This window comes from Scyliorhinus canicula, chromosome 8 (assembly GCF_902713615.1).
Source record: "Scyliorhinus canicula chromosome 8, sScyCan1.1, whole genome shotgun sequence".
Taxonomy (NCBI): Eukaryota; Metazoa; Chordata; class Chondrichthyes; order Carcharhiniformes; family Scyliorhinidae; genus Scyliorhinus; species Scyliorhinus canicula.
In genome coordinates, this window is record NC_052153.1 from 103075235 (window position 1) to 103087884 (window position 12650).

Consider the following 12650-nt stretch of genomic DNA (forward strand, 5'->3'; position numbering starts at 1 on the left):
TTGTGTCCAATCTTGTTGTACTGATCTTGCCTGTGGGGGTGCTTTGCTCCACAATGTTGCCTTGGTCATTCTGCTGTCCTGTTTGATTATTGCTTTCCATGGACTGGAGTGTTTTTGTTGCCTAATTAGCTGAACTGTGGAATGGTTTCTGCACCACAGTTTATTTTCTCCCCTTAAAATTGTTCTGTGCTGCTCATGGATTGCCTTTTTCAGGGTTAGATCTTCCTTTTCTTGGATGAGATCAGAGAGTGCATCGTCCACTACTCCTGCCACTATTTTGACTCTGGTGATTTAAGTTCAGATTTAAGTCTCCATATTTACAACCTTCTGCCACCCCATATGGATCACTGATTAATGAATCAACAGGTTCCCTGGCAGTTGGGCTTGCTTGTTAAATGGAGCTTTTTTGAGTATTTTATTGCTTCTTGGATTGATTAGATACATGTTGAAATATTTTAGCACTTCTTCAAATTCAGCAGATGATTCATTGATTATTTGTTTTGCAATAATGTCGTCCATAATTGAACCTACTGAGTAAAGCAGTGTGTTAACCTGCTTCTGACTTTTTGTTGTAAGTTTGGAACCTTTTCCTCCAAGTCCCCAATTATATGCTTTATCTGGGGCTTGGATTAGTCTGAATTGATTTGGAAATGTGGAATTCTGACCCACAGTTAAATTTTCAAAAGTGCAGATTCTACGATGAGAGCTTCTGAATTTCAAGGTAGCATTGCCGTTCACTTGGAGGCAAAGGGATTTCCCGCACTTTTTTATGTTTAGTGGGGCTCCACCACAAAGGTGATTGCGCTCAGCTTGATCGCAAATTTCAACAATGGCTGCCTGAATCAACTTTCACAGGATTTGCTGCAGCCTGGAGTTTTAAAAGATTTAGCTCACCACACTATCTCAATGGGAGTCTTATGCTGCCATAAGGAATTTTAGATTTCTGTCTTCAAGCATTTCTTTGGAACTTTTTCCTGGTGACTTTTCCTCTGCGCGGCTGTTTCTAGAGCTCCTTTTCAGGTCACACAGCTTTGCAAAACTTTTTTCTCAGTCTTCTTGCACTTTAGTTTTTCTCTGCGTTTTCTGTAAGGTCTTGAGTTTTCCATAAGCTTCCACAATGTTGCAAGATGCTGGTTACAGTTTTGTACGCCTGAAGAACAATTTCTAGTCATGCGTGCTTTTAAATCTATTGACTCTTAGAAGTATTTACAAATATACAGTAAAGAGTACAGCTCTGTCCAACACTGACCCCCAGGTGTAGATCATGTGCTCTCTTATATAACTGATGGAATAGTACTGTACTCAGTCCCACATTAACCCTATATGCGCCAGACACTTAGACTACTAGAATGGGAGAGTGGGAATGGTCAATGACCATGGTGAAGTTTAAATGACTTAAATTGTAAATCTTCCTTAAAATCATCAGGAAGCCAAAAAGCAAACCTATTCCTGTATTCCAAAAGAAGTTCCCAATGAAGGCCAGTGAACAGACTATTTTAAGGGTGACCTGGATTAGGTAAGGGTGGAATGAATGGGGCAGGTGGCCATGTTGGGTTCGTAGGTTTACAGCAAAAATGATGATTGAAACCAGAGGGAATGAACCGGAGACAGGGTAGGAGGTAATGGAATTGTGTCTCAGATTGAGGACACCACAGAACAGTTGGGTTAGGAATCAATGGGGAAGTACCATAGTTTTGCTATAGGATGTAAGTTTGTAACTTCATATAGGGCTGAATATTACGGTGCTTTTTGGTGGGTTGAACTCACACCTGGCAGTGGGTGGATTGTCGATTCCTGCCCCCATCATTGTAGCACTCCGTATAAAATGATAATTGTCCAATTCATGGCTGCAGGGTGGGTTTTCTGCCCACAACATTGCTAGATTATCAATCCTCTGCCCAATTGGACATAAAGGGCATGATGTTCCGTGGCCGAATTTGTAAACTGTGATCCGGAATAAATCATGGCCACTAATTTAAAGGAGCACTTGGCACAGGACAGCATCAGGTCCCCCTGTAATTTCTACATGTCAGCAAGATTCTCAGGCATTGTCTGAAGTAAATATTATTGTCCTCAAAAAATGTTTAAAGTTCTGCAGGGGATTAGAATTAAACATCTTTGGCAGGGAACATACAAGGCATTAATTCTGATCATCCGCATCATGTTACGGTCTGAATCCTGAGCGCTGATTTGTTTTCTTCCATTGATGGCGGTGAAAAAGGAATGAAGGGAGAGGGAGGGAGAAATATGCCAAACTGCCCCACTTTTCAACAATAACTCTCTCCGAACCCTCCTCCAGGCTGTGTTCACAAGGCATGTAATCCCAAGAAGGTGGGAAGAGGAGACACCCCTCAATCACGTGACCTGCCTGAACAGAGGTGACTGCAGAGGTCAGTAATGTTGGACTAAACTCTAAAACTTTCCCGAATATACACAAGGCCAACACACCAGGCCATTCTGTCATATCATGCAATGGGACCCTGTGTGAGAAAGTCTCTGGCTACATCAAGGGCACCTTGAAACCCTTGTACAAGGAACGCCCAGCTTTTGTCGTGATATGATGGACCAGTTGAACCAGTTGAACCAGGAACATTCCTCATCACAATAGACGTCTCGGCACTCTACACCAGCATCCCCAATGATGACGGCATTGCTGCAAAAGCCACAATACTCAACACCGAAAACTGCCAATCTCCAGACGCAATTCTGCAACTCATCCGCTTCATTCTGGATCATGTCTTCACCTTCAACAACAAGCTCTTCATCCAGACACACGGAACAGCCATGGGGACCAAATTCAAACCTCAATATGTCAACATATTCCTGTACAAGTTTTAAGAAGACCTCCTCACTGCACAGGACCTTCAACCGACGTTATACACCAGATACATCGATGACATTTTTTTCCTTTGGAGCAACGCTGAAGAATCACTGAAACGACTACACAATGACATCAATATGTTCCATTCCACCATCAGACTCACCAAGGACTACTCTCCAGAATCGGTTGCATTCTTGGACACACTCATCTCCATCAAGGTCGGTCATCTCAGCTTTGCCGCAAGCCCACGGATAACCCACCCGAAACACATTAAAGAAGCCATCCTTTTCGGACAAGCCCTCTGTACACACAGGATCCGCTCAGATGAAGAGGAGAATAACAGACATCTACAGACGCTGAAAGATGCCCTCGTACGAACGGGATATGGCCCCTGACTCATCGATCGACAGTTCCAACGCGCCACAGCAAAAAACCGCACCGACCTCCTCAGAAACAAACACGGGACACAACTGACAGAGTACCCTTCATCGTCCAGTACTTTCCTGGGGCGGAGAAGCTACGACATCTTCTTCACAGTCTTCAACACGTCATCGATGAAGACGAACATCTTGCCATGTCATCCCCACACCCCCACTACTTGCCTTCAGACAACCGCGTAACCTCAAACAAACCATTGTTTGCAGCAAACTACCCAGCCTTCAGAACAGCAACCACGACACCACACAACCCTGCCATGGCAATCTCTGCAAGACGTGCCAGATCATCGACATGGGTACCACCATTTCCCGTGAGAACATCACCCACCAGGTACATGGTACATACTCGTGCGACTCGGCCAACGTTGTCTGCCTCATACGCTGCAGGACAGGATATCCCGAAGCATGGTACATTGGCGAGACCATGCAGACGCTGCGACAACGAATGAACGGACATTGCGCGACAATCGTCAGGCAGGAATGTTCCCTTCCAGGCGGGGAACACTTCAGCAGTCAAGGGTATTCAGCCTCTGATCTTTGGGTAAGCATTCTCCAAGGCGGCCTTCAGGATGCGCGATAACGCAGAATCGCCGAGCAGAAACTTATAGCCAGGTTCCGCACACATGAGTACGGCCTCAACCGGGACCTTGGATTCATGTCGCATTACATTCACCCCCCACCATCTGGCCTGGGCTTGCAAAATCCTACCAACTGCCCTGGCGTGAGACAATTCACACCTCTTTAACCTGTGATTATCCCTCGCTCCAGTTGCTCCGTCGGGACCAGTAAAGACTTCATTACCTGCAAAGACTCGCATTCAAAGTATCGTCTTGCATCATCGACTTTGTCCATATATATGTTTCTGGAACCCACCTCTTCATTCACCTGGGGTAGGAGCAGTGCTCCGAAAGCTAGTGATTTGAAATAAACCTGTTGGGACTTTAATCTGGTGTTGTAAGACTTCTTACTGTGCTCACCCCAGTCCAACGCCAGCATCTCCACATCATATGCAGCAATGGCACTGCTTGTGGCCCGACTGTCTCTGTGGAGGTGATGTTGTGATCAGGGAAGGGGGGTTGAAGAAGATACATAGTATTGGGTGCCAACCTTTGTGCAGACTATGTATTGCTCACGTAGCTTGGGTGGATGTTGAAATTAAAGTACCTGAGAAGAAAAATCTTTGCAATGTCAGGAAAAGCAGACCCACAATGCTCTGGAGAGAAACAGGACTGGAGGTGTCATGCCCGATTTGGCCATCCTCACGCTGCTGGAGGACAGATTCGGTTGTTGTCATCCACGGAATGGAGCCAGTCAGTTGACAGAGCCAGAATTTGGGGAAGCTCTGAGGCTGGTGATATTGCAAGGAGCTTTATTCAGACCTGAGACACAGATGGGGATAGCACTAGAGGGAGAGTGAGTGAGGCCTGGTATGGTATGTGATTGTATATGTCTGGTGTAAGCGTTAAAAGGCTAGGTAGGTAGCTTCCTGCTAGAACCATGTAACTTTCTGAAAAGTGGTTTAATGGTTGCAGGGTGTCATATATCAAATCCAAACAGTGCCAATGGCATTGAATCTTGTGTCCTCGCACACCCCATGAAGCTGTGAAAGGCCAATGAATGTCCTTTCTTCGATGTGTCCTACGCAGATGAACCATTGTCTGCTGACTCCGCTAACCGTGAGGGACCCACACTAACATCCAAGGAGGAAATGAAAGCCTCGGAGGGTGCAACATCACGTCCACCTTGTATCAAGCACCAGATAAGATACTGGTATCTTGGCAGGGATTAATGTGACATCACGATTGTAGGCACAATCTGCTGTGGTCACTTCACATTCGCAAATGCTGTGGAGAATGTGGTGGAACAGGGCTCAAGCAGTGAAAGAAGGGCAGGAGGTGATCGAGAGACTGAGTAAAGCGGCAGATGCTGGATGTCCAGCATGAGGTTGGGAGATTAGGTGAATATACCAGAGGGGTTGTGTTTTTCTGTTCAAACTGTGGAGATGTCCATCGAGAACATGTGCACTGCAATCACCCACACTTCAGAGTACCAAGTGTCCTCCATGGACAGACTGGACAAACTGGCGACTGATGTAAATCCACAAGATTGTAGAAGTAATCATGGGATGCACACCATTGTCCTGGCTCTGAGCTCAGGGGCCTATAGCCAGGGCAACTGGGTACTTTACACTGAACCATCTTCTGCGACCTAATCGGAAGGCAGGGAGGACCAATCAGTCTTCACGGCAGAAGATGTGAAGCACCTCTCAGGGCTTCTCTGATGGGGATGGCCTTTTTTCTGCCATTGGCACCATTCACTTTGATAGGAAGGTTGACAGAAGGTTCTCCTGCCACTCAACAGGAGTCTTCTAACTTGGCAGGGCACTCAAGCCCTCAGCTGCAAAAGGGGACAATCAAAACAGCCTGTTATCAGGGAAGCAGCAAGTGAGGAGCGAGCATTATGCCTCAGCACAAAGAAAAGAATTAAGAAAATTCCACAGTCGTCACAAAATGGGTCACATGGGTATGTTCTCTTCATTAGATAAACCATTGACCATTTGTAATTAAACCTTCTGTGTATTATCCCTCATGTAGAGGTGCAATTTATTTGTAAGTGCTTCCGGAAATGTATGGAGAAAGGACTCATGAATTGTCAATCGTGAAAGTTGGTCAAGTTGCAACAGTGCTTAAGCTGTCGAGAGATTAAATGTGCTGACAGGACTTTCTCAGTAAGCTCACAGTGCAGATGGAATGATATTGAGACACAGGCATACATGCATTTCAGAGGGCAAGAATGTCTAACCTTCTGGGTCCTCTATTTTGTTTACACCTCCCGTATGTTACGGCCATCCATGTGCTCCCAGACAGGCCCTTGACTTCTCCATCGGGCTGTTTCCTCACTTCCTCATTAACCTCACCATCAGAGGAATGATCACTGTCTTGTGTCTCCTCTTCCCCCAGGTCACCCCTTTCTGAATGGTGAGGTTATGAGGAGCACAGCACACAGGGGCTTTTCACAGTAACTTCATTGAAGCCTACTTGTGACAATAAGCAATTATCATTATTATTATTATTACATAATGACTATCAGGTAGACTCTGGATGGCACGTACTATAGTGCTCCTGATCTACCCAGTCATTGGAACCTCATCAGTAACAGCCCAACTGTCTGCTCGATAATGGCCTTGGTGGTGCCGTGACTCATTTTAGCTCCTCTCTGTGTCTATTCTAGGGACTCTCACAGGCATCCTGAGCCATCTCTTCAAAGGGTAACCCTTGTCATCCAGAGGTCAACCATCCAGTGCATCAAGTCCATTAAATATAGAACCCCTACAGTTCAGAAGCAGGCCATTCGGCCCATCAAGTCTGCACCAATTCTCTCAAAGAGCACCTACCTAGGTCCACTTCCCCACCCTATTCCTGAAACTCCACCTAACTGCACATCCCTGGACACTGAGGGGCAATTTTATCATGGCTAATCCACCTAACCTGCACATTTTTAGACATGTCAGACACCTGGGAATCCTGGAGAATGTAGGAGTCATGGCTGCTGCCTGGGTACCTAGCGCAAATCTGCATAGTTCTTCGACTGTGGTCACATACCAACTGGAAATTTAAGGAGTGATACACCTTTTTGTTAATGAATGTACAAGGCTGGTCTGCTGGATGTTTTCTAATGGCGTGAATACAATCAATTTCTCCTTGAATCATGGGGAAGCCTAGGATGGTCGCAAAGCATCTGGCTCGTTCAAGTTGACTGTGGCTGTCCATTTAAAATACGATGCACTGAGCTTCGTTTTGGAACGTTGCATTTGTAAAGATCTTCATGCAATGCGGAGCAGCAGGCTGATAATGCCACTGAAGTTTACACAGGAAGCCTGAAAGGATCATTGGTAAAGAAATTCAGTGCAAGTCACCTTTAGGGCAGCTAGCACTGGGTGACTACCCAAGTCAACATTACAGAGAGAGAGGTCACTAGAGAATCTGAGTCTTCTCTGACTTATTCTCTGCCTATTGGCGCGATTTAATGGAAAGGTTTCTAAAGGCAGGATTTACCGACCACTCCACCACGTGTTTTTTTGGCGGCGGGGCGACCCACCAGCATGAACAGCCGGTAAATCCCACCCAAGTCTAATTTGTGGCGGGTTTTGCTGGGAGTTTCCCATCGGCTTTGCCAACAAGTTCCCCACTGCTATCTAATGACACATCACTTTTTTGGGCCCTGGGGAGTTTCTTACCCGTTTAGTCCACATGTTTTTTCATCACTGAGAGCAGAACTCAGAGATGGGGACACCATTTTGAAAGGATGCCCCTATCTTTCAGTGAGCTTGTAGGTCCCCCACACACCCCACTCAATGGCAATGTCACCCACCAAACACATGGGCATTACCCCTCCCCCCAAGTGAGGACACCCTGCTATGGGGTCCCTGGGGGCCCCCTCTTCAGGACCCCCCCACACACCCCTTACAGGCCTCTACTTCTAAGACCTCCACCCATCACCACACCCAACCTCCTCGAGGCCCTTCTTACCTGCGCTGCACAATCTCCACCCACTCCCCCCCACACTCCTTTCATGGCATGGCCCCCCTCGAGCCTTGACTCTTGGCAGTGCCACCATGGCAACTGGACACCCTTGCACTGCCATATTTATATATACAGTATCTTTTATATACATTGATAGTAGAAGTGTTACTCAAAATTGTGACAACCAGAAGTAAAGTTTGTGGATAGGTAGCTCACTTCATCGGCAAGTCTTTAAGTATGAAGAGAATTGCAACAGGTGTTAGCAGTTCTTGTTAAATTAGTAATGATAAAGTACCTTTATGTACAGTTCTTCCATTCTTTTGAAAACTTCTGAGATGGACTTTGATATAACAACTTGGTGCTTGATTTTTTTCTCTGCCTCTTTTAATGTGACATGCTGAGAATACTGTTTTATCAACTGGGAGAATCTCGCCTTTTGCAAGTCAATATATTGTTTCATGGTTTGAACTGCATTCTGTAACACAAGCAAGAACCCAATACACTAATCAACATGTCCAGAAAAGAATAGGTGATATTGATGAATCAACCATTGAAATTTACTACTTAAAAAAATTCTTTCATGGGGCGTGGGCATCATTTTTATTGCCCATCGCTACTTGCCCTTCTTGAAACTCTGCAGTCCCTGTGCTTTGTACGATGAACATGCACTACGTAAATTAAATTAAAACACTGAAAGGTAGAGAAAATGTACCCTGGACTGAGTACAGAACAAATGGCTATGATATAGAATTAACAAATCTCTAATAAATATAGAGATTAAGGGGATTAAATTGGGATTACATGGGCTGTGCTATTTAAATGGGTCAGGGTTCAAAGGTGGGCAGATACGCAGTTTGGTATTGTGGTTGTCCATGATGATCACCACAATCACAACCCCATGCCATTTTCAATGAGGACGGCTCAGGGTCAGATTAGTTTTACACCAGGAACCAGTGCTAAGCCAATTGAGGCCAATTATGCAGTCTATCAAGGCCCTATTCCCATGCCGACCAGAATTTCCAATTGGCAAAGCGGCCATATTTCATTGTGTTCAAGGTCTAGTTGGGGTTCTATAGGGTTTGACTGCATCAATTTCTACCTGACATGCCATAGAACAAAAGGCAAACTTTTTGTGTACGGGAGACTGATGTTTGACAAAAATCTCTTCACTTCTAAGAATCATATTGAATTCAACAGACTGATGAAATGAAGGAGCATATTTTCCACTACCTTCCGCTGTCTGGCTGGAAGCAGATTTAAAGGAGTGGAGATCATGATTTCAGGTCTCTAGCACTGTACATTCTTCAAGGATTTTTTGGGTTTGCCCAGAGAGGGTGGAGTACTTGGCCAAGACAAATATTGTATAATTATGTACAATTAAGGAGAGACCGAACAGGGCCTTCAGACCCATGCAGTAGAATTTACTTGAGCAACCAGAGTAGTAATGATGGCATGAGAAGGTGCAGGGTGATTTGGATGGGAGCACCGATCTCTGATTCTTGGCGGTGGCTAAACTGCCACCAGTTTAGTCAAGGGTGGGAAGAACTTAAAGCGGGAAACCCACCTGCTGGTGGTGTGATGCCAATTAGGTTCATTAATGAACCACTGGACACTAATTATCCCTGAGTTAATAAGAGACAGACTAGTTCTTGGTGTTTTGGAAGAAACCCTGTCAGACATTTCTCGCAGCTCTAAAGGTGATCAATGCACTCAACAAGTGGATTTTCCCAGGACTTAATTGGGGACCTTTGCGGAATATCACAATTCACCATTCATAAATGCATCCAAATGTTCCCCCTGTCCTGTTGAATAAGGTACAAAATTACATCCAGTTATCCCTGGATAAGGCTGCCCGAGCAGTGGGATTTGAGGCGATCTCCTGCTTCCCACAGGTGCGGAGTGCCATCGACCGCACGCATGTGGCTTTAAGAGCTTCCTGGCGGTTGCCACAATGATTCATCAATAGAAAAAGGGACGTGGTATGGCTGGACATTCCAAGAAAGTCTTGGGTGGATTAGACAGGGGTGACCTGCTGATACTCCTCCTACCTGTAGTGCTGTTTAAATATGGTGCCTGGAAATATGAACTGTTGAGGTAGCGGCATGGCAGGTGAATCTCAGACCGCCCACCATGTGTTGTATCCACCGATATGTGTTGTGCTGCTCATTTATGCATACATACTGAGGTGAAAAACAAACAATCTGACGTGGAAATCTGCTTTTCCCACTTGCCAGTGGAGCAGAAAATTCTACCCTCCGTTTAAGCGTACAGTTCAAGATAGAAATTGATAACAAACCGCTGTTAACTTTACTAATCACAAAGATGCCACCCAGAATCTGGAGATTCAGATTGAAGCTAATGTGATATGATAATATTACATAATATGTGCAAGGAAAATCCCGACCACTGTTGACATTCTGTCGCATATACCCACCAACTACACAGAACAAGGAGATAAAAATTGTGTTGATGGAGTTGAGTCCTTCACCAAATTAACCACTTAATATTTGCCAGGATGCTGCAAGAACCTGTGGGGGTTCAAATGCGGGACGAGGAGCCCCGTGCTAAGGCAGTATTCTGAACAATATCACCACATCAGAATTAATGAAGACCTCTTGGTCTATGATCAGCAATTGGTTGTCCCACGAGCTCTTAGCCTGGAGGTCCTCCAGAAGATTCACCATGCACACCTTGGTATTACCAACTGTCGGGCCAGGATGCAACAAACTGTATGGTGGCCAGGTATCTCAGGCTCTCTCAAAGACATAGACTGGGATTTTCTGGCCCTGCCCATCACCAAGGTCTTTCAGCCCCACCGAATGTTTGGCTGGCCTGCTGTATCCTCTACATAGGGTTCCGCCACAGCGAAGCCAGAAAATCCCAGCCATAGTCTCCAACTGCATCACCTGTGCTATTCACAGTTATGAGCAGAAAGAACCGCTTCTACCCTCTCTTTTTCCATCCAAGGCCATCGGACGCCTTGACATGGACCTATTCAAATCCATTATTGTGGACTATTGTTCCCATTGAATTGAGCTGCAAAGGCTCGATGGGCTCACATCAGAAGCAATTATAGCCTCTTTGAAGAGAATATTTTCCACACAAAACATTCCAGATATTGTCATCTCTGACATTGGGCCACAATTTTCCAACGAGTGTATCATGTGGATTTTCCCACGTCATGAGTTTGCCAAGATACGTTCAGGCCAACTGAGAGGCTAAGAGAGGGTCACGTATCATCCAAGGCCTCAGAAAAAACTAGGATTTTGCTGACCTGCTGAGGAATGTGGGAGAGGGGAGAGTCCCCATGCCTGCGAAGGGGAGTGGGGGATGTGGAGAACCACAAAGCCTCCGAGGCATGGTGGTTGCCCCGATGCCCGGGGATGTGGGGGGTGCGGTGTGGGTCCCTAATCTCCATGAGGGGAAGTGGGGGCTTTAATTTTAATTTTGAGATCAGGCCTGAGAATCCTTGCTTTGCCAGCGTGTTTAGGCTCCGCCCCTCCAGCTGCACAGGGTGCTGTTAAATCAGGCGGGAACAGGAGTCTGTGATGCCGGCAAGTTTCATACAGCTTTTCTTATCTGTGCAACTTTGTTAAAATTGTACCCGTATCATAAAGCGTTAACTCCAACACGGCTCTGACAATAGCTCCTGAGCATGTGCGTAAGGAGCAATGTAATAATGATTTCACACATCAGAAAATTATGGGCGGCATGGTAGCAAAGTTTTTAGCACTGTTGTTTCATAGTGCCGGGGTTCCTGGTTCGATTCCCGGCTTGGGTGACTGTCTGCGCGGAGTCTGCACGCTCTCCCCATGCCTGCGTGGGTTTTCTTCGGGTGCTCCGGTTTCCTCCCACAAGTCCCGAAAGACGTGCTGTTAGGTAATTTGGACATTCTGAATTCTCCCTCTGTGTACTTGAACAGGTGCCGGAATGTGGCAACTAGGGGCTTTTCACAGTAACTTCATTGCAGTGTTTATGTAAGTCTACTTGTGACAATAAAGATTATTTTTTAAAAAATTATGAGGAGAATCTGAGAGGCCAGCAGTGGCTCTGTCCCAGCGCTTTGCAATCCTCTGCATAGTTAATTATGTAAATAAAGGTTACTTCGAAAAAGGATCTTTGCTTCCATCCAGATCTTTTGCTGATAGTAAGACATCCAACATCTTCCAGGATTTAATAATAACAGGGCAGTTGTGATGGAGAGGGGTGTGGTTGGTGACCATAGGAACAGAATCCTGACCATATCTTACTGTTTCGCTAAATAGGAGCTCATCTGGAGGGGCACTGAAAAGGTCTTAAACTACCTTCAAATATTATGCCATCGCAAGCATCCCTTCTTTTGTTAGAATTATAAATTTGCTAATTGTATCTGGTAGGTGTGTGTTTAGTATCCTTTACTGTGTTTAACTCACTCATGGGATTGCATGAATTCTTGTCTGCTGTTTTAACATAACTCTTCGCCTGTTTATTTCAAAATATTACACAGAAAAAATAAAACTCGATAATTTGTATTAAAGCCGATGACAGTGCAATAGTTAAATACTGCATCTAGTTTACATTTGCTCAAATTGTTCAGAATCATTCTTCGCTCATAGACTACCATTGAAATGTATAACTCTTACCTTGTAGTTCTGTTTGGAAATTATCTTATTGTTGACACCTCTCACTAAAACTCTGGTATTATGAGTTGCATCTGCTCTTGTGAAAAGGAGAGTGGAATCAGGAATATGGGCTTCATCTAGCAAAGTCTCGCTTTTTCTGTGCTGTGATGTATTTGCTTGACCGATTGTGTCCAGTTTCTATGCAAAATAATGACAAAATTGTAGTCAAATTCAGAACATTGGGCACAAAATTCTGAGATGTTTCTGG

At 45.2% G+C, this 12650-nt stretch overlaps 1 protein-coding gene across 1 annotated transcript in view; it reads right to left on the reverse strand.

Moving 5' to 3' along the window:
• LOC119970422 (golgin subfamily A member 4-like) overlaps positions 1 to 12650 on the reverse strand; it is a 529556-nt gene that overhangs the window by 50678 nt on the left and 466228 nt on the right. The window contains exons 23-24 of the mRNA XM_038805016.1: positions 12404 to 12580; positions 8077 to 8256 (exon numbers count right to left, since the gene is read on the reverse strand). Coding sequence (XP_038660944.1) covers positions 8077 to 8256; positions 12404 to 12580 — 357 coding nt within the window. The remainder of the gene's footprint in view (positions 1 to 8076; positions 8257 to 12403; positions 12581 to 12650) is intronic.